We start from the raw sequence: 23,143 nt of genomic DNA on the forward strand, positions 1-23,143 counted from the left end.
CTTAATTATCTGAAGAATTGCGGATGGAGCTGAACAATGGGCAATAATTGGGGCTGCAATACTGCTCTGAAGAGCTCCTGCAGCAACATCCTGGGGCTGAGATGAATGGCCTCAAATGGCCACAACCAGTGGCTCCAGTCACTGGAGAGTTTTCCATGATCTCCATTAAATTAACTTTTACGGGGGCTCCTTGGGCCACAATCTGTCAAGCTCTGCCTCGGTGTCAGGCACAGTCACTTTCATCATGGATCTGGAGTTTAACTCACCACCATGTTTGGACCAAGATCGTAGTGAGGTTTGGAGTCAAACTGTTCAAGCAAAGCCCAAACTGAGCATCAAAATCTGGGTTATTGGTGAGCTGTTTGTTAACACTGTTGCTAATTGTTCAACTGATGAGGTGATCATTTGATGGGTTGGATTTGGCCTGATTTTTACGGACAGGACATGCCTGGGAAATTCCCGCATTGCTGGATAGATGGTAGTGTTGTAGCTGTACTGGAACAGCTTAGCTAAGGGTGCAGCTAGTTCTTCTGCACCAAAGCCAGAATATTGTAAGAATTTGAAGCCTTTATAGTGTCCAGTGCACTCAACCGCTTCTTAATGTCAAGTGGAATAAACTGAATTAACTGAAGATTCGCACTTGTGAAGGTAGTTAGTCCTTTAGGAGACCAAGAAGGATCATCTATGCAGCATTTCTGCCTCAAGATGGTTATAAACATTTCAGCTTTGTATTTTGCAATCAATGCTAGGTTCTCATTTCATTGGGGACAAAGATGATCAAGGAATTTCTTCCTCCATCTATCCTTTGTTTATTTGTCCACCACCACTTGAGACTGAATGCGGAAGTAATTCAGAGTTCTATCCTGATCCACTAGTTGTGTGTACACTTAGCTCTATTTATAGCAGATGCAAAGGCCAACTTTCCAATGGCCTTCTTGCTTTATTTTTGTATCTGTACACTAGTTTCCAGAGAATGTGTATATGAACACCTAGGGCAGGATTTCCCGGTCGGCGTGCGGGGGGCGGGACCCACACGCCGACGCGTAAAATGACACGGGATGATGTCGGGCGGAACTCCTGACAGCATCCCGTGTCATTTCAATTTTCAGGTCAGCAGTGGCGCAGCCGAATCAGCTGTGCGACCACCAACCTGTCAACGGCCAATTACTTAAAAAGTAATTGCAGGAGTTAAAGGACCTGCCCGTCCAATCTTAAGGTTGGCGGGCAGGCCGGGAGCCCTGGCGGACTTCAGAGAAAGCATGAAACCTCATCCACGGGTGGGATGAGGTTTCATGTAGGTTTTTAAAACTTTAATAAAAGTTTAATTAAAAGTGATGGACGTGTACCAACTCATGTGACAGTGTCACATGAGGGGACATGTCAGGGAAATTTTATTTTTATATTTTTAACATTTTTGAATTTGGCACTGATCTCCCTGAGGCAGCACTTAACCTCAGGGAGATGAGTGCATTCTTTTGCGCGCATGTGCAAAAGAGCACACTCTCAGCTGAGGGAATCCCCCCCCCCCGCCCACCCGCACAGGGAGCGCATAGTGCTTCCTGGCAGGCATCACGCTGGGCGGGCCTTAATTGGCCCACCCACGTAAAATGGCGGCGCGGATCGAAGACGCGCCTGCATGCACCCGCTCCTGAACTTTCCCCCCACGACAGGGAGAAAATTCTGCCCCTAAATTTCAATGCTTACACATAAGTCCTAGTCTTCCACTGTTAAGAAAACATTCAAATTTGTCTTCCTCAGATCCAAAGTGGATGATGTTACACTTCCCTATATTGAATTCCATCTAGCAGTTTTATCATTTAAGTTGTCAATGTTCCTTCATAACTTCTTGCCCTCATCTCTACAACTTTTAGTGCCTCCTAACTTTGTGTCATCTGCAAACTCACAATCCTCCATCCTTCATCCAAGTCACTGGCATATATGGTGAAAAGCTGAAAGGCCAGTAGAGGTCCCTGCTGAACACTACTTGACTAATCTGCCAATTAATGAACCTGCCCTTTAAAAATTCTTTCGAGTTATCAACAGTCACAGATTGCAACTCTTTCGAGTACATTCACAGTTCTTGGTTTCCAGGAGTGGGACATGGACGCACAACCCTCTGATTCAAAGGCGAGGGTGCTATGAACTGAGCCACAGCCCTTTATCCCTATTCTCTGCCTCCCATCTCCCAATTAATGCCACAAGATTGCCTTCAATTCTGAACGCTCTCATTTTTGCTAATGACAAGAATGGCAGACTTAAAGAAAATAAAGATTATCTGCTCAGTTTTTTGCTAGTTTCTCATTTTTAATTGTGATGTAAATCCTGCCCATTAACTTTGATTTGTATTTATATTCTGTTATCAAGAGTACTCACCTTGATTTTCTGTTCAAAGGGTTTACAGAATGGTGACCCTCTCATCGTCTGTGTCTTGATAATTTGATCATCAAGGATAGCCTGAATCTCATCCACAGCTGACAAAATAGAGACCCCAGTGTCTCGATATAAGCTTGTACTAAAGATAATAGTCTCCCAGGCTTCCTCCATGATATGCATTGCTTTTTCCAATGAGAATTCCTAAAGAAAAATCTCACTGAATAACATCTTATTTTGTTAAGAAATTATTTTCTGTTTCAATATATTTTATTTAAAAGCAATTAAATAATATTTTATTAGCATACTTTTTAAATGCTTAATTGTTTTTGGGTTATTCGTACTTTGCGGGGAACAATATTACAAATATAATTCTTATAAAGGATGAATTAAAAAAAAAATTTTCAAAAAGAAAGTAAGAAGAGTAAGAATGAATGTACATGGAATAGAATCATACAACACAAAAAGAGGCCATTAAGCCTGCACCAGTTCTTTGAAAATCCTACTCAATTAGTCGTGCTTCCCCGTTCTTCTCTCATAGCCCTGACAAAGTTTCCTTTTCAAGTACATATCCAATTCCCTTCTGAAAGTCACTATTGAATCTGTTTCCAGCAAGCTTCAGAAATGTAATGCATTTTAGATCACAAAAACTTGTGTAAAAATAATTCTCCTCTGGTTCTTTTGCCATTTAGCTTAAATTGGAGTCCTGTGGTTCTGGTTCTCTACTGACTCTCCTGCCAGTGGAAACAGTTTCACCTCATTTACCCGATCAAAACCCTTCATAATTTTAAATACCTGAATTAAATCTCCCCTGAATCTTCTCTATTCTAAGGAGAACAATCAGAGCTACTTTGCACTGTACAATTAACCGCAGTCCTTTACTCCTGGTATAATTTTGGTAAATCATTTATGAATCGTCTCTAAGGCTTTGACATCCTCCCTGAAGTGTGGTGCCCAGAATTGGACACCTTTTATACTTATCACCTTTCATGACATTAGGATGTTTGAAAGTGCTTACAGCCAACAGCAGCATTTCTGCTTCCAACATTATGTGCTATAAGTTATTATCCTTATATAGGTCCATATTTACCTTGGTGGCGGCAGCACTAATTTCTTCAAATTTTTCCAAATATGGAGTGAGATTCAATTTTAACATCTTTCTCAGAGTTGTTCCTGAATCTGGGGTCAAATCATAGCCCATAATTCCAGACATCAGTGCCCAGTGCCGAGGTCTCATACCAGCATTACACAGTATAGACACAAGGGGGACAACTTCCTAGACAGTAAAACAAACAAATCAAAACAAAATATTTTTAGTAGATTAAAAAAAATTGCAGGCATGAGTGAGTTATCATTGTTTTAATAATTTTTTGTTTTTATACTCTTGGACACACAAATTTGAATTTAAAAAGAGTAGCATAATTTCACAGCTTTACCCAACAGTAGTATTTATAAAAGCAAAAAACTGCAGATGCTGAAAATCCAAAACAAAAACAAAAATAAAAATACCTGGAAAAACTCAGCAGGTCTGACAGCATCTGTGGAGAGGAGTACAGTTAATGTTTCGAGTCCGTATGACTCTTCAACAGTATTTGATGTTGTCTTAGATTAGTGGAACAGAGAAAATAATTGTCACATTAATGGGGTTTTAATCTAACTCAGTATCATTAACTTAAAACTAGCCTTTCCTGGTGTAGTTACATCTCTACATTAAAATGTAATATATGATGTCAAAACTTAAACTATTTAGAAAAAGTTTAGAAGATAGAATCTCTCCCCACCTCTTCAATTATTCTCCCCTCCCCTCCCCTCTTTCAGGAGAGGAGACTTGACAGTATATGGTTCAAAAGGCACTAGCAAAGCTTCAGCACCTCATTGTCTTTTATGCATGGATGCAATGTGCCAAGACATCAAGTATCAGTGGGTTATTTGACATAGAAATCATCATTGTCATGCTCAATCCTATTCTCAATGAAAGTCCAGTTTTCAGCAGCAGTCACTGGCTAGAAATCAGGAAGGGGGGCGGATTTTAATGCCCTGCCTAGTGGTGAGTTTGGTGGCGGATGTGGACCCCACCACATTCCTGCCTCTGTCCTAAGTAAGTAAGCGATTAATGCCCACTTAAAGGTCTCATCTCACCGCCACTGGTATTCACCCAGCAGCAGGCATGGGGCTTGCCATGCAGGAAGCCTGAAAAGCAAACCCTGTCAGGGTTGTTTATGGGTTCCAGGAGGTGGCGGGGGTGGGGGCTCTCAGGTTCAAAGGCATTCAGTGCCTGATCAAGGGACCTGGCATTAGGAAGGGAGAGCCCACTGAGAACCATCCCCTGCCCTCACTGCCAACCCATTGCCCCCGTTACTTTCACCCTGCGATCCCCCTTCTGCCACCACTCACCTGCGGCCTGGGTCCCTCAGCAATCCTGGGCCTCAGATGGGTGCATTACTGACAGCAGCCACCACCTCCCCCGTGGTGCTGCCGAGCAATTAAGAGTAGGCAGCCCCTGATTAGCTGGTAGTCCTCAGCAGGCTGGACTTCTGTCCCTGGGTTCTTGGTCCTGGGGAAGGACTGCTGCTGCCAAGTTAAGTGTCTGATTGGCAATTAATGTGGCGGGCCTTCTCGAAAAGCAGAAATGAAGGGCTCTCGTTGGCTCTCCAGCCAGCAGGTGAGACTCACGTCGCCTACGTTAAATTCTGCCCAGGAAGTCTGGCTGTTTATTCTTTTCTTCTTTCATTCTAACGTCAGTTGTAACAACTCAACTTTTTTCTTAACCAAAACCAATTGATTTCAGCACAGACCAGGACCCAGAAAATCTTCTGCTTTGTGTAGCTTTGCATTATACTGGGCAATGCTTTCTCCAGGACATTGGGCAAACTTGAATAAAAGTATTGGAAGCAGATTTCCATAATTAGTTTTGACCATGTGGTTGCTATGATTGATTGGTTTCAATGCTCATATTATCAAAGCATTAATTTCATCTTATTTTAAAACAAATATAATTCATTGAATACATCTCCAAAAACAGTTCAACTGCTTTGCTGCCTACATTCAATTCATCAAACATATCAGGAGAGACTTTTCATGGGATTTCTCTAAACTTCCACAGTATCTTTAGCAGAAACGCAGGAGAAAAAGGATGTTATTGTCCCAGATTTGCACTAAATGAGGTAGCAGGTGGGGAAAAGGACATTTTACCCGCCAGCCACAATAGCAGCTTTTCGCACTGTATCGTCCCATTCTCAGCTTCGTTAATAATACATTCCCGGGAAACATGCCAGATTGCTGGCGGGGCGGCCTCTGATTTGCCTGCCCTACTGTCACCTCAGGCCTTCAGTAATCTGAGCGCCATATTTAAAGGCCGGCCCTGCACAGATCTAGCACTCTCCAAGGGGTAGGAAGCTGCTGGGAACTGACGGCTGCCAAGGCTAGGAAACATGCTGCTCCCAGGTTTATCCTCCCTCCCTCAAGCGCCTACTGGACACAGTGGAGGCTCACTGCAATGTCCTCTACGCCAGTCTGGGCGAAGACCAACAAGCAAGATGACAAATCCAGCATGGGAGGTCATTGCAGCAGTGGTCAGCGCCAATGCCCTGCAAAAGAGGACAGCCAACTAATGCCAAAAGAGGATGAATGGTCTCCTCTGTTCCACCAGGGTAAGTCACTCTTCTCATCACTCTCAACTCACACTCACAATTTCATTACACATCCACATGGATCTCACTCACTGCCAGTTCAAAGGACATCACCATTCACTCTCTCAAACACACCTTCAGCTGCCCTGCAGATCGTGTCCTCATCCTGTCCATGGCACCACTCACCACCCACACATGTCAGGCATCCTTATCATCTGGCATGTTAGGCATCCTGCTAACACTCTCTCCATCTGTATTCATGCAGGACAAGCTGGCACATAACAAAAGGGAGGGGTCTCAGACTGGTGAAGGAATGCCTAACATTAAGGTCCTAATAGACTTTGAAAATAGAGTCATCCAGCTGGCCGGTAACGATCTGGACTGTTCCTGTGGTGACGGTGAGGTCGGCGGTGCTCAACCAAGTGAGGATCCAGCAATGCAACATCCATCAAACAACCATGCTGTGAATCAGTTCCCTTGTTCCCCAGTCCTCTGTCATGCACTAATTATCTCTCCTCACTTTTGCAGGCACATCTGGGAAGCAGCGAAGGGGTCCATGACCCAGGTCCTCCACTCAAGCCTTGAAGACACCTCGGAAGAAGAATCTGATGACACCCTCATTGTAGGCCTATCTCCAGCACTCACCCACACTCCCACCAGTGCAGAGACACACACCTTGGTGGGAGCAAGCTCTAGAGTAGCCTTGGATCAAATCTAGTGAGCACAGCGCACTGTCTGATCCACAACAAGCGGCGACAAGTACTTCCCAGGTTTCTGGAACTCAGAGGACTGCTGGAGGCCAAAAATCTGTTGAGTCTGAGTCAGATGACGAGCCTCTAGACTCAGTCATCTCTCAGTTGCTGCAGCTGCAAAGGCAAGCTTGGGAACATCAGGAAGGGATGTCCGTTGCACTCCTCAGATTGCAAGGCATGATGGAGGAGTCCTTCCACATTCAGTCTGAGGTGATAGCGCCGGCATGACAATGCACCAAGGTCAACACTGGTAGGCCGCCATAGAGACCTTGGTCCAGGACATCGGTCCTGCACTGCTGCACAGGCTGAACTCCATCACTGACGCCATAGTTGGTTTTCAACAGTGTGTACGCGAGAGGGGTGTGAAGCAGCTCGATCTCACTCCAGCTTCCCTTTTTCTTCAAGGAGTCAGCCAGGGACTCTCAGGCACCCATAGGGAGGAGAATCAGCGGGTGCACACCCTGGGGCAATCCACCCCGGGGCAATCCATCCAGGTGACTCTGGGAGTGTCCGACCCATCTGAATCCCCTCTTCCTGTGACTTCAGCAGTTCCAGCTCCACAGGCCATGGAGGGTGCCACTGCCACACAACAGGACCCCAAGAGCAGGCCGTGGCCCTCCAGGTCTTGGTCCTCCAGAGGACGCCTGCCAAGGTCATCACAGACAAGGTGTAGCAGTCAGCAGACTGCCTCCATCTCCACTGAGGATGTCCAGGGAGCACCAAGACATAGTGGTTGGGAAAGTTAAGAAGATGTATTTGGGCATGGGTGTTAATCACTTGTACATAATGTTCATTATTGTAAATAAACTCCCAAGAATGTCTCCTTGACTATGGTTCCTTGTTATGATCAGCAGTGTTTGTGTCAATCTTAAGTGAAAGCTTGGTTCCTGCACAAGATAGAGGCAGGTATCTTAGTCCAGGGCCTCCTCCCTGTGCTCTGATGGTGTGCCTTCACAGTCACTGGACACATCAGTCATGTCTGCACCTCAATCAGGCTTATCACTGCTGCCAGAATGTCCTGATCCGGCAGCACAGAGTTCCATAATTTTCCCTGTGTGTTCTCAGCACCTTTGAGCTGTGGCTGGCCCACATCTCATTAGCATCTGTGTTCGGTGACAGTGTGGTCCTGAAGGGTTCAGCTCACGAAGGATGCCATAGGATCAGGAGAAGTTAAAGTTTCCTGTCTCCGTGATATGACCTTGTTCACAGAGCACTAGCGATCTGCCATCAGCCAAGACAGGAGTCAGACATTCACATAAGCTATGTGAGGATCTATGGAGTGTCCCCACAGCATGTTGTCATCATCCTCCTGAAATGTAGGGATTATGGGCATCCGCTGCATCTCCATGACAGGAGCCTTATCAGAGGGTATGTGCGCTGACATCAGCCAGGCAGGAGTGAAACGTCCATAGATGCAATGTGAGGATCTATGGAGCCTCTTCACTGCATGTCATCATCATCCTCCACGAATCTAGCGACTATGAGGCCTCCCAAACCTGTCTGTCTCGTCTGGACAACGCGAAGGCCTCATTGCCGTCATTCTCGGCTTCGAGGGCCTCCTCACCCTCATCCCTGTCGACATCCTCCTCATTAAAAGATACTTGCAGCTCCTCCATCTCCTTCTCAGCCAGCTTCTCCCCCCATTAAAGCACCAGGTTGTGAAGGGCACAGCAGATGACAACGATGTGTGACACCCTCTGTGGACTGTTTTGCAGGGCTCCACCAGACCGGTCCAGGAACCAGAACCTCATTTTCAACATCCCAATGGTTTACTCCACCAAAATGCGAGTTGCAGCATGAGCCTCTTTGTACCTTCTCTCTGCTGCACTTGGAGGCCGCCACATGGGCATCATCAGCCATGTCCTCTGTGGGTAGCCCATGTCCCCAAGAAGCCAACCTTGCAGCCTTTGTGGACCCTGGAAGATGTCAGGGATCTGAGACATACTGAGAGTTTGGGAATCGTGTACAGACCTGTAGGATGCGTTTGTGGCAGTCGCACACCAGCTGAACATTCAGTGAGTGGGAGCCCTTGCGGTTGACGTAGTTGACCACTTGTTGCCACAGAGATCTAAGCGCCACGTGAGTGCAGTCTATGGCACTCTGTACCTGTGGAAAATCAGAGATCTGGGCAAATCCCAGCGCTCTTGCTTCCTGGCTTTCCTGATCCAGGGCGAAATGCACAATGTTGTGTACCTTTGCAAATATGGCGTCCGTGACCTCCTGGATGCACTTGTGCGTGGAGGCATGCAAAATCCCACACAGGTCACCTGTGGAGCACTGAAAGGAGCCACTGGCGTAAAAATTGAGTACCACGGTCATATTCACGGCCACTGGCAGTGGATGCCCTCCATGTACCTGTGGCACCAAATCCTGCAGCAGGTGGAGGATGTGACCAACCAGTTCCTTAGATATGCACAGTCTTCAGTGACATTGACTCTCAGTCATCTGCAGGAATGACAGATGCCATCTATAGGCCCTGGGTCTAGCTAGGTGCCGACTCGCGACCGCTCACTGTGGCTCTGGCATACGCAGGAGCCCCATCCGACCCTTCTTCTTGAGGGTTGTGCTCCAACCTTTGCCCAGCCAGGCACCTCCATCTCCTTTGTCTACGCTCCCTGTAAGCCATGAGGCATACAGTTGGTTACCAGGCTTCACGCTCCTGATGTACTCCTCCTGCAGGATGAAAGAGAGAGACGCATGGGTTAGCATTGGTCTCCTCGGGACCTCTCATGATTACATGTGCAGCTCCGGCTCCATCTTAATGCATGCTGGATAGTGCTGGCCACCACTGGGATGGCCAGAGTTTAGTGCGCCTCATGGCTACCCAAAACCCCACTCACCCCCGTCCCACTCCATCTGACCAATTGGCAGCAGCTTCGCCCACTGGACTGCACATGCTGTGCTCTCAGCTCAGGTGCAGGTTTTTTCCTAACTTGCACTGCAAGGCCGCACTGTTAGCCTGAACCATGGGGGAGACTGGTCCAAAACTTAATGAAGACATTGCAAAGGGCTGTGAGCGCCTCCATCAGTGACTGCTCCATGGCCAGCTTTCGCAAGGAGATTGTACAACTTGCTTAGTCGTCCAATTGTTCTGCAGCTCCCTAAAACGCTCATTGATTTGCAGTCTGTGCACAAGGGGTGAAAATTTAAGGAGCATTTGGTGGCGCTTCCATGCCTCTGCATTGCTTGAGTGGGCAGATAAGCTAGAGGCCTGACTCCAAGCATGTCAATGTAGATGCACTTGAACTGTCTCAGCTGCGGAAGAATGCTCACTTTATACAAGGTTTCCTTAATGTGAAGCCGCTTCCCTCCACACCCACCCGCATGTGCTTGTGCACTACTATCAAACCATGCTGTCTTTTCCCCCCAACTCGCCCCAATCGCCCCAGCACTGCACTGTCAGCCCGCCGGGAAAATGCGACTTGCCTGTGCCCTCACCCGTATGTGTGGCGCCTCTTCATTGAAGTCAAATAAGCAACCCTCACAAGCGCGCACTCATTTCTGAGTTCCCGTCAAAGTTCAGCTTGCACACCTTTTAAATGCTGTTGTGAAACACGTTGGCATGGTGCTGGATAATCCGGCATGGAGGGGATGATTCTGGTGACCAGGGCTTATAATTAGATGCAAATATGTTAAAAGGACGTTCCCAACGTCCAGCAGCGGGAAACACAGCCTGTCATTGACGGGTGGAGCGGATGATCACAAACTGGTTTCACAACTGCATAAAATTTTGGCCTTCTTGCCATATTGTCCACTCATGCATGCCAGGATGCCCGACGTCAACGGGGATGGAAAATTTTGGCCAAAGTGTTAAGTGACCATTTTTATCCATTAATGCCAGCTCTCCAGCAATTCAGCCGAAGATACAGCAGTGGGTCAGAAGAACCTCCATAGAAATTTCAGGCTTTAAAGGTCAGACATACAACAACAGCTTGTATTTATATAGCACCTTTAAATTAGAGGAGCTCAGATATCTCAGAGGGTTGTAGGGCTGGAGGCGATTACAGAGATAAGGAAGGCAAGATCACGGAGAGATTTGAAAAGAAGGATAAGAATTTTGAAATCAAGGTGTTGTTTAGCCAGAAGCCAGTGCAGATTAGCAAGTACAGGACTGAAGTGACTGAAGCATTCTGGGAGAAGTCATCGCAGTCACCACAACTCAGGAGGGAATCGAGGAGAATGACTCTTGCACTCAACAGGAGGAAGGGCATCCAACAGAGGGTGCGGGTGAGAAGTGACTGAAGCATTCTGGGAGAAGTCATCGCAGTCACCACGACTCAGGAGGGAATCGAGGAGGACCCACTGTCAAAGAACGGAATAGCCCCAAACATTACATTGCTGTAGTGTTTCCATCCCTCCCTCCACCTCAAACTTAAAAAAAAAGAGAGGAAGAGGCAGTGCCTTCAGGAGTGCGCCGGACCTGCGAGGGACACTCTTCTGAAAGTGGATTTTAAAGAAAAAGCAGCTGATTGGTGAGTAAATCCTGGGAGCAGACTCGGAGGGAGGTGCACCGGAGCAGTGAGTATAAATCTAGCTTACCTCGGGGATTCGTGGCCTTGTCTCTAGGGAGCAGACTCAGAGGGAGGAGCACCGGAGCAGTGACCTCGGGGCACAGAGTAACTGAAGCCAAAACTGAAAAAGTGACGTCACAGGAAAGCTGTGACCTGATTGGTTGGTAGGAAATCTGCAAAAAATTTGAAAGAAAAACACTGCAAAGCTAATTAATAAATTAATTATCTAAGTCGAGATGGCTGGGCAGGTGATGTGCTGTAGCTGTATGATGTGGGAGCTGGCAGATCCCATTGCGAGCCACAGTGACCACATCTGCAGCAAGTCTTGGTTGCTGGAGGAACTCCGGCTCAGAATTGATGAGCTGGAGTCCGAGCTCTGTACGCTGCGGCACATCCGGGAGGGGGAGAGTTACCTGGACGCTTTGTATCAGGAGGCGGTCACACCCGGTAGATTAAGTACCTCGTCTGGTCAGTGGTCAGGGTCAGCAGGGTGTGACTGCAAGTGAGGCAGTTAGAGGGATCCTGCGTTCAGGAACAGAGGAGCCTCAGCGCTTGACCTTGTCCAACAGGTACGAGGTACTTGCTCCCTGTGTGGATGAGGAAGAGGGCTGTAGGGAGGATGAGCCAGCTGACCACGGCACTGTGGTACAGGAGGCCATTCAAGGGGGGGGGAGCAAAAAGACAAGTGGTAGTTGTAGGGGATTCTATAATTAGGGGAATTGATAGCTTCCTTTGTAAGCAGGATCGAGAGTCCCGCATGGTATGTTGCCTGCCCAGTGCCAGGGTGAGGGACATCTCTGACCTGCTTGAAAGGATATTGGAGAGGGAGGGGGAAGATCCAGTTGTTGTGGTCCACGTCGGGACAAATAACATAGGTAAGACTAGGAAAGAGGATTTGGGGATTATTTGGAACTGGGAACTAAATTAAAGAACAGGTCCTCAAGAGTTATAATCTCTGGATTACTACCCAAGCCACGTGCAAATTGGCATAGGGACGCGAGAATAAGGGAAGTAAACATGTGGCTAAAGGAGTGGTGCGGGAAAGAGGGGTTCCATTTCGTGGGGCACTGGCATCAGTATTGGAACAGGAGGGATCTGTACCGTTGGGACAGTCTCCACCTGAACCGATCTGGGACCAGTGTTCTAGCGAAAAGGGTAAATAGGATGGTCAACAGGACTTTAAACTAGAAAGTGGGGGGGAAGGGAAGGGTAAAGCTCCAAAAAATATGACTAATGGGAAACAAAGCAGCAGGTTAGTGTGTAGGGGGGTGGATTCAACTTCATGGAAATTTATGAACAAACTGAAAAGAAAGGAGAGTCCAGGAGAGGCTATTAAAGTCTCCAGAACACAAAATAGGACAGAGTGTTTGGAAAGGGCTAGGAATCTAACTTCAAGCACATCAGATAAAGGGACGACAATGAGAAAGGGGACGGGAAATACAGGACTGAAGGTGTTGTATCTGAACGCACGCAGTATATGAAATAAGGTAAATGAGCTTGTGGCGCAGATTGAAATTGGCAGGTATGATGTGGTGGGCATCACGGAGACATGGCTGCAAGGGGATCAGAACTGGGAGCTAAATATCCAAGGATATACATCCTATCGAAAAGATAGGCAGGTTGGCAGAGGGGGTGGGGTTGCTTTGTTAGTAAGAAATGAAATTAAATCGATAGCAAGAAATGATGTAGGGTCAGATGATGTAGAATCTGTGTGGGTAGAGTTGAGGAACCGCAAAGGTAAAAAAACCATAATGGGAGTTATGTACAGGCCTCCGAACAGTAATCAGGATGTGGGGCACAAGATACACCAGGAGATAGCAAAGGCGTGTAAGAAAGGCAAGGTTACAGTGATCATGGGGGATTTCAATATGCAGGTAGACTGGGAAAATCAGGTTGGTAGTGGATCCCAAGAAAAGGAATTTGTGGAATGTCTACGAGATGGCTTTTTGGAGCAGCTTGTGATGGAGCCCACTAGGGAATAGGCAATTCTAGATTTAGTGATATGTAATGAGGCAGATTTGATAAGGGAGCTTAAGGTGAAGGAACCCTTAGGAGGAAGTGACCATAATATGATAGAATTTACCCTGCAATTTGAGAGGAAAAAGCTGGAATCAGATATAATGGTATTACAGTTGAATAAAGGCAACTACAGAGGCATGAGGGAGGAGCTGGCCAGAATTGACTGGGAGATGAGCCTAGCAGGAAAGACAGTGGAACAGCAATGGCAGGAGTTTCTGGGAGTAATTTGGGAGACACAGCAAAAATTCATCCCTAGGAAGAAGCAGCATACTAAAGGGAGGACAAGGCAACCATGGCGGACAGCATAAAAGCTAAAGAGAAAGCATACAATGTGGCGAAGAGCAGTGGGAAACCAGGGGATTGGGAAGCCTACAAAGGCCAACAGAGGACAACTAAAAACGAAATAAGGAGGGAGAAGATTAAATATGAGGGTAAACTAGCCAGTAATATAAAAGAAGATTGCAAGAGTTTTTTTAGATATATAAAGGGTAAGAGAGAGGCAAAAGTGGACATTGGGCCGTTGGAAAATGAGGCTGGAGAATTAGTAGTGCGGAACAAAGAAATGGCGGAGGAACTGAATAGGTACTTTGCGTCAGTCTTCACAGTGGAAGACACGAGTGACATCCCCAAAGTTCAAGAGAGTTGGGGGGCAGAGGTGAGTATGGTGGCCATTACCAAGGAGAAGGTGCTAGTAAAACTTAAAGGTCTGAAGGTGGATAAATCACCTGGACCAGATGGATTACACCCCAGAGTTCTGAAGGAGATAGCTGAAGAGATAGTGGAGGCGTTAGTGGTGATCTTTCAGGAATCACTGGAGTCAGGGAGGGTCCCAGAGGACTGGAAAATCGCTAATGTAACCCCCCTGTTTAAGAAGGGAGTGAGGCAAAAGACGGGAAATTACAGGCCGATTAGCCTGATCTCGGTCCTTGGTAAGATTTTAGAGTCCATTATTAAGGATGAGATTTCAGAATACTTGGAAGTGCATGGTAAAATCGGGCAAAGTCAGCATAGTTTCATCAAGGGGAGGTCATGCCTGACAAATCTGTTAGAATTCTTTGAGTAGGTTAGACAAAGGAAAGCCAATGGATGTTATCTACTTGGACTTCCAGAAGGCCTTTGTCAAGGTGCCGCACAGGAGGCTGCTCAGTAAGGTAACAGCCCATGGTGTTAGAGGCAAGGTACTAGCATGGATAGAAGATTGGCTGTCTGGCAGGAGGCAGAGAGTGGGTATAAGGGGGTCCTTCTCAGGATGGCGGCCGGTGACTAGTAGAGTTCTGCAGGGGTCAGTGTTGGGACCACAACTTTTCACTTTATACATTAATGATCTAGATGAAGGAACTGAGGGCATCCTGGCTAAGTTTGCAGATGATACAAAGATAGGTGGAGGGACAGGTAGTATTGAGGAGGCAGGGAGGCTGCAGAAGGATTTGGACAGGTTAGGAGAATGGGCAAAGAAGTGGCAGATGGAATACAACGTGGGGAAATGTGAGGTCATGCACTTTGGTAGGAAGAATAGAGGCATAGGCTATTTTCTAAATGGGGAGAGAATTCAGAAATCTGGAGTGCAAAGGGACTTGGGAGTCCTAGTCCAGGATTCTCTTAAGGTTAACTTGCAGGTTGAGTCGGTAGTTAGGAAGGTAAATGCAATGTTGGCATTTATTTTGAGAGGCTAGAATATAAAAGCAGGGATGTGCTGCTGAGGCTTCATAAGGCTCTGGTCAGACCACATTTAGAATATTGTGAGCAATTTTGGGCCCCGTATCTCAGGAAGGATGTGCTGGCCCTGGAGAGGGTCCAGAGGAGGTTCACGAGAATGATCCCAGGAATGAAAGGCTTAACATATGAGGAACGTTTGAGGACTTTGGGTCTATACTCGATGGAGTTTAGAAGGATATGGGGGGATCTGATTGAAACTTACAGAATACTGAGAGGCCTAGATAGAGTGGACGTGGGGAAGGTGTTTCCATTAGTAGGAGAGACTAGGACCCGAGGGCACAGCCTCAGAGTAAAGGGAAGACCTTTTAGAACAGAGATGAGGAGAAACTTCTTTAGCCAGAGAGTGGTGAATCTATGGAATTCATTGCCACAGAAGGCTGCGGAGGCCATGTCACTGAGTGTATTTAAGACCAAGATAGATAGGTTCTTGATTGGTAAGGGGATCAAAGGTTACGGGGAGAAGGCGGGAGAATGGGGTTGAGAAACTTATCAGCCATGATTGAATGGTGGAGCAGACTCGATGGGCCGAATGGCCTAATTTCTGCTCCTATGTCTTATGGTCTTAAGGTCTTATGGACTGATGGGTAAATGAAATTTGGTGTGAGTTGGGACACGGGTAGCAGAGGACACCTGCAAATAGAGAGTTTTTTTTACTTTAGGCAAAATACGAGTCTGCTAGCCTAGAGTACCTGTGTTAACCTTTTTCTTAATTCAAAAGCATTTCCAATATACTGCAAGGTCATATCATCCTTTAATAGCTTACAAACAGGCTTTCCAGAGAAATAGTAAATAGAGTTAATTCTAAGGGAAATGGAATGTCAGTTCTGATACATAGGTTTAGATTTTCCTCAACCCATTCCAGGACATTTGGGTCAAGACTTCAATGAAATACGCCGATCCCGCCCTAACCCCAATCCATTTTCTATGCAAAACAGTTCTCTTGCCAGAAATGTCTGTTGCAGCTCCTGAAGTGAAAGGAACCATTTACAGTTATCATAAAAGCCCTAAAGACCAGCCTTAAGTTTCTTGTACAAGCTTTGGACTGGGCTAACACAGAATTTATCAATACCAGTCTGCTTGCAGTCCCTGGGGTTGGTGGGATCAGCAGCAGAAGGCAAGAAAATGCAGCAGCTAGCTTATCTTCATTGACAGATGGCTGTCAGGGAAGAGATGATAGGCAGCCCTCCTGGCTGGATCAGGGGAAGAAAATTAAAGTTGAGCTGGCAATACAACAGTTAAGCATTTCACTCACTTTTCATGCCTTTTCTGCTGCTATACCACCCAATTGGGGCAGGATAATAGACAAAAATCAAAGCTATGCTCTCAATTTGACAACGTTATTAGTTTAACACATTTATTACTTTTTTCTACCTTGAAGTCTTTGATTTGAGCCATTACTACATCACACATTGTAACGCTTGCACTCTCTTTCTTTTCTTCTGCCACCTCTTCCTCAGTAACAAGTCGTCGACGAGGGGCTGACTTTTTTTTTTCAAGTTCTGCTTTCTTTTGTTTCTGCCGGAAGAATTTTAGCATCTTGTAAATCTCACGAAAGAATTCATCTACTTCTGCCTCCATGCTCTCTCCATTTAGATCAAGGAAGGAGCCATCCATCCACCTTAAGAAACCAAAATATAAATTAGTGGAACTCAGTTAAATGTCATAGGTTAGGATAAACAAATACTTCCATATACCAGACATGAAAACAACAAAAAAAAATTGCTTTTTACTAAGCCATAGGATGACTTTTTTTCAATAACTACCTGTTCTTTTGGAAGCAAAACATGCCATCCTAAAGGCTTGGTAATTAATCTAATTACTACATATCCTTTTCAGAGACAGGAGAATGACCTCTGCCCAATCTGGTTGTACTATGCCAAACAAATCTAACTTCCTTTAGTTAGGCTGGGTTCAAAACAATGAAAAATAGTCAAACATAAGATTAGATGCTAAACCAGATCTGATTCCTTGAAGCATGGACTCCTTTCCTACAATGCTATATAATAGCTGCAAACACAAGAGCCCCACAGATAAGCCATGAGATTCAGTCAAAAATTTTGTATCCAATCTATATTCTCCAAGCTGGAGATCTTCAACAATGACTGATCACCCAACTAAACTAACCCTGTTACTGTGTTACCAACAAGGCAATCCTTCTCCCTTCACAATCCCAAAACTAACTCAGTGGTATCACCTAAAATTATTCTGCATCTTCTTCCAATTCAAAAGAAATAATCTTTCCACAGCAACCTCATCCAACCAAATGACAGTAGATAACATCCTTTACGTACATACTTCTGTTCAGTGAGTACCAACAATGGAAAAGCTCTACACAAAGCTTGGACGTATTACTTTGCACTAGTCTGGACCTCAAAGTCATAAATGATGTCTACTTATACCTGTTATACAAATTAAATTTGATTAAAAATAAAGATTCTTCACCTTTAATAAATTCAATTGTGTCAAGTGTTGGGTTCTGCCGACACGGAAAAGAAACCCAACATTGTATAAAGTTAAAAACTTTGGCCTGAATTTTGTGCTCGTCATGCGTGTGCGATCGGCAGGCCTGGAAGCGGACGCAATATGCACTTTCGGCTGTAATCGCAACTGACACAAAATTTCACGCTGGCTGGCCAATTAACTGGCAGCCAGCGTGAAACGCACGCTGAGAGGCTCAGCACTGCCGGGGGCTGGCAGGAAGAAGGTGAGCACCAAGACAAATGAGGGTGCAGACAGGCGGTTTACAATGAGCTCCCTGAAGGCTGACAACTGCTGTGGAGCTGCCTCAGGGAACTGCAGTATTCTTCAAAGGATATTTGCATGCAAAAATGCCACAAACTATCTCTAACGGAACTACAAATGACTGACAGTAGTGCTCATAACTCCTCAACCTTCAAACAGCTTTTGGGCATTTTATCCCACCCTGGATCGAGACCTGAAGCTGCCATGCTGATTGGCCTGTGCGATAAGCGTAAAAGCGCATGGGCCACTAAAAATCCTGGTTGATTGGGCTCTTAACTGGAACATTGATTGTTGGCGGGTGTGATTCCAACTTCTGTGTGCGCCCGACGGCTGTGATATGGTGCGACGTCGCTGTGATATTGGGACGCTCACCCGATGTTTTCTCACGCTAGTTTGGGTTGGCCAAGCGTCCAATTGCGGCACATAAAATTCTGGCCTTAATCTTTATTGCTATTTCTTATTTTTAAACTGGATTTTTCTGCTGAACAAAGACAATTAAGATGGTTGATCCTGTCTGGGAGTAATCCCCAGCAGTCTCCAGAACAAAAGAATTCTCCTCTCAGTTTCAAGAATGTCACACCTCTTTTTGCCTGACAACCTGGGACTGGTCAGGCCAATTTCGATTTGCATTTGATAAGCCAACCTTGCTAGTGGAGTCACTGGGTCTACTGAGACAATGGCTTCCCAAACACCAGAACCACAACATAAATGGCAGCCCTTTCTACCCATAATGGCTGAGACATTATCAGTCCTGAAAACAAAGCCAATTCCAGACGTTGGATAAACATCTCTTTTTGAAATCAATGTGGAGCAGGAAAGTCACATGACTCAAGACTCTGGCCTTTTGAACAGTTTAATATTACATTTCTGAGCTGCACGCCCAGTTTGCTGTTTTACCATCCATCTGGCAAGCCATAAAGAAGCCGGCTCTGTCAGACAGGACAACCAGCCCATCTAACCTGATTCTACTGGAAGATTTCATACCATCGCCTACAGAACCAACTCAATCTCTGCATGCCTACTTCATTTTACAACATCAATACCATCTGAAAAGCGAATCTTACAACACTGGTCTCCAGCCGGCCAAACTCCAAATGCCTAGGTGAAAGAATTCCTCATTGGACTCTGACTTTGGGACTCTGGAACTCATGTGAACTAATATTCAGTTTTTCTGTGGTCCTTGTGCTGTAAACCTTCTTTTCTCTATTCCACCGCCCCACTCCCCAACCCTCTTTACCATGTGAATGTGGAGTGGGATGTTCCTTGTAGACATTCCTTTTGCGGATTTTGAATGTGTAAAATAAACTAACCTTCTGAGTTAATTCTAATTCGAGTTTGCTGTGGATTATTAGTGAAATTGGATCACACAAAAATCGAGGGGTTGTGAAAAATACACCGCCACTTATTCGAACACTAATTCAAAACATCTTCTGTTCAGACAGGTAGCAAGGGGACAACAATGCTGTTTGAAGTGAACCCCTTCCTGTCCGTTACACAAGGATACCAACATTTTGGTCTCACACAATTAACTATGCCCCATGAATATTGTTTATATTTTCTTTTTACCTGAACAAGAATAACTTAAAACAATTCTTTGGTTTACAATGAACTCTAGTTTGGGCTCTTAGCAATTCTTTGCAAGAAGCACAATCTTCACTTCTGCAAGTGGTTAAGTATAATTACTGGTCCTTCAACTGCAGGGTGTAGTTCTGACTGCTTGCTGGAAAGGCACCATGTGAAATGAATTTGGGTGGTCCTAACTTAGCTGTTAGTGGACATAGGTTCACAATGCAAACTTGTCCATACTTCAACATTAATTAGCAGCAATTTGGCAATCTCAGGATGAGTGATGTGAGAAATTGTAAAAGTCACATTGGTATGTGGTGGAGGGTTAGGGCACATTATTGGGGCAGTTTAGAGGGAGCTTTACTCTGCAGATGATTGTGATACAACTGACTTGAGAGTACCAAAACTGCACTAATATCTCTAACTATATTGATCGCAATCAATTTAGCCATCCTCTGAACTTCAAGTATTTATTAACAGGTGTGAAAACACAGCAGATGCAGAACAGACTCCCAGAGAAATTCATTTATCACAGTCTCTCTGTTGTATATTTAATGATTACTCTCTGGGTCGTCTTATCTTTTTCTGCACTCAACTTACTTCTTCTCACTTCGTTGCCATTTTAGAATCTGGGCAAAAAGCTTCTGGTATGGATCAGTGGTAACTTTGATATTTTCAGCCAGTGGATAAGTGGTCAGGTCCCATTTGAAGAGAGCTTCTTCGCTGTTGATATATTCAATTAACTCCTCTGCATCTTGTAACCTCTTCTGTACTGTCCGCACATCATTCACATACTGCAAACAAAATGAATCATATTTTATTAATAATTTGTGAATAAAAATACACAGCCTAAATTTTATATTTCAAATGTGTTATTGTCCAGGGCATTATTTTAACTTTAAGGTATGTTATTCTCCTGGGAAAATGCAAATACCTGTCCTAAAAAAGAATAACTTCCAATCTGAATTACAGGCTAGGATTATACCGGCCCTCTAGAGAATGGGTTGGGAGGTGAGGGGAGCAGTCAGTAAAATCAGGGGGAGCCAGATTGGGCTGCTCCCAGGCAGCAGGACTGGATGCAGACAGGCTGCCAGCCCCAAGGAGGTGGGCATGTGATTTACACAATTAAAGGCCCAATTAGAGGCCTTTTTATGTTGCTGTCAGCATTCTGCCAGCAGCAGGTGGGGACCCCGCCAGCTAAAAGGAGGTGGCCTCCATGTTGCAGTCGGTGGTGGTGGTGGTGGTGGTGGTGGGTGGGTGGGTGGGTGGGTGGGTGGGTGGGTGGGGTGCAAGGCTCCACGGGATAAAGAAGGGGCTGCAGGCAGGAAATGCAGCAGTTCCGGCCCCAACGGCCTCCTCAGAGGGGAATCTCCTCTGACACTCAGTCCTGTAATTTCTTATTTTCACTTACCTGCTTTAGGTCAGAGGGCTCCTGCACCCTTCAGCAGCAATCATTTCACTTGGTGGCACTCCTGAGGCTTTAGAGCCAGCAGCATCAGCAACCCATCCGCCGTCCTTAACTGGACAGTGGGCCCACAGGCTGCCAATTAGCAAGTCGTCTATGGTAAAATTGTTGAGCTGGCAAGTGCTGGCTCAGGACCCACTTATTACCCAATGTCAGAGTCCTGAACCCCCTCATAAAATTCAGCTCATTGTGCTCAATCTGAAATAGTGGCCCAGGTATTCCTGTCAGTGTCAAAGCTGGGCATTCATCAACTGACTGCCCGTAAAAATACGTACTTAACTTGTCTGCAGCAAAAACTTCCTCTTCTTCCTATAGTAGGGCCTACCGTCGGGACAAATAGTGAGGGCTTCCTGCATGGCATTTGTCGATGATGCCATGCCTGCTTTTGTTGTCATAAGCTGAAGATATGTGCTTGAGGTTAGTCTTCGAGCTTAATGACAGGTAAGTATTTTTTGAATGATTTTTAATATTTTCAAACAGTTATGATCTCGGTAGAGTCCAATAACTTTTAAAAAGACATTCGAACTCCCAGTTATTAACTGAAAGAATTAAGCCACAAGGTTTCACATTTTAAACAAAAACTTTTAATGTACAAGAATTAAACAAAACAAGTATGTGGTAATCTGAGGTGTAATACACCTTTAAGAGTATGTGAGCAGATTGACCACGTGACTATAAGACCCAATAGCCGTGTAGTGTGGGCTGCCATGTTAATGTTGGTCTAGAGTAGAGTCTGGTTGGAGAAGCACACATCATGTTAGTGCTCTGTTGTGTGTGTAAATAAGTAGCACGTTCTTCATTTCATTTTGGCCTCTGCATCTGCGGTATATTATTATCGACTCACCCACCAACAGATAAGCGGGCAACTGGTTCGCGAGCAAAGCGATCCTGCTGTAGAATTTAACAACTGGTGACGAGGCAAAACATAACCAGTTGGTGATACCAAGGAAAGCCGTGAAAACTTAACTGAAGTGAATCAGCCATGTCTTGCAGGCCGACTGTAAGTACAGCCCTCATCATTGTCGTCGAACTTATCTCCCACCAGTAAGCCACAATTTGGCCGCATCGAACCATTTGATCAGACCACCAATGACTGGTCACATTATATTGAACACCTTGCATTTTTCTTTTTGGTCAGCAACATATTGGGGGAGGAGAAGAAGCGAGTGATCCTCTAATCGACATGTGGCAGTAAAACATACAGCCTAATTCGTAGCCTAATGGCACATAACGCTCCAGATTCCAAGAGCTTTGCTGAGTTGGTGAATCAAGTGAAAAGCTATTTTCAACCAAAACCCTCGGTAATAACGCAGTGTTTTAAATTCAATTCAAGGTGTTGTGTCCCTGGAGAGACAGTCGCTTGCTATGTAGCAGCCTTAAAACAACTGACAGAGCACTGTGAGTTTGGGACATCAATAAATGACATGTTAAGGGACTGATTAGTGTGTGGGATTAACAAAGAGGCCATTCAAATAAGGTTGTTGTCAGAAACAAACGATTTCAGCAAGGCACTGGAGCTGGCACTCGCAATGGAAAGCACAGTCAGGGACTCAGGAGAAATCAAGGAAGCACAAAATGATGCCGTTTTTCACGTCAGGAGGGAGGCATCGGCTAGAAATGGCACAGAAGCGCAGGGCTCCGTGGAAAGGCGAGAAACAGGCGCCATTAATAGACCAGCAAAAAACAATGGTTTAATGGATAAAAACCACATTAATAAAAGCAGAATTGGAACCAGACAGCCTACAAACGAATGACAATTTATAAGAACCGAGTGCATCTACTGCCATCGCAATGGGCACATTATGCAACATTGTAAAGAGATTGAGGCAAAATTTCAAACAAAAAGGCAGAAGTCATGAAATTTATATAATGGAGGAACCAGAAGAAACAGAGCTAGATATTTACTCGTTACACAACTTAAGAATGGGTAAAACAGAGCCAATCTACGTTACAGTAGGAGTCAACAGAAAACCCATTTGAATGGAGGTGGATACAGGCGCATCCACGAGAGTCATAGGGGAGCACACGTTTAATGGGTGGCCCATTAAAACTGGAAAATTCTGGTGCTAAATTAAAGATAAATACTGGCTGAAGACATACAAGTAAAACGTGTATGCACGGTTCCAGTACCATATAGAAGCCAGTCTGCCCATAATGGTGATAGCAGGCAGAGGACCGAGTATCCTTGGAAGAAACAGGTTAAGAGAGATCAATCTTGAGAGATTATTGAGATCTCAATCAGAAGCAGAAAATGTTGCTGTTTGGAAAAGAGAGCATGGAAAGACTCGACAAAAGGACTCATAGAGCTGATGCTTCTGGAAATAGAATTGAAGTCAATAACCTCCAAAAAGAAAAAGAAAACCTGCTGAAGGA

General features: G+C 45.3%; 1 protein-coding gene across 1 annotated transcript in view; it reads right to left on the minus strand.

The window, feature by feature from the left end:
* The window catches only part of dnah12 (dynein, axonemal, heavy chain 12), a 349,430-nt gene that overhangs the window by 233,273 nt on the left and 93,014 nt on the right, over positions 1–23,143 (minus strand). The window contains exons 15-18 of the mRNA XM_078543543.1: positions 19,906–20,099; positions 16,369–16,615; positions 3,461–3,646; positions 2,374–2,574 (exon numbers count right to left, since the gene is read on the minus strand). Of these exons, the coding sequence (XP_078399669.1) occupies positions 2,374–2,574; positions 3,461–3,646; positions 16,369–16,615; positions 19,906–20,099 (828 nt within the window). The remainder of the gene's footprint in view (positions 1–2,373; positions 2,575–3,460; positions 3,647–16,368; positions 16,616–19,905; positions 20,100–23,143) is intronic.

Source organism: Cetorhinus maximus, chromosome 6 (genome assembly GCF_964194155.1).
Source record: "Cetorhinus maximus chromosome 6, sCetMax3.hap1.1, whole genome shotgun sequence".
In the NCBI taxonomy this organism is placed as follows: Eukaryota; Metazoa; Chordata; class Chondrichthyes; order Lamniformes; family Cetorhinidae; genus Cetorhinus; species Cetorhinus maximus.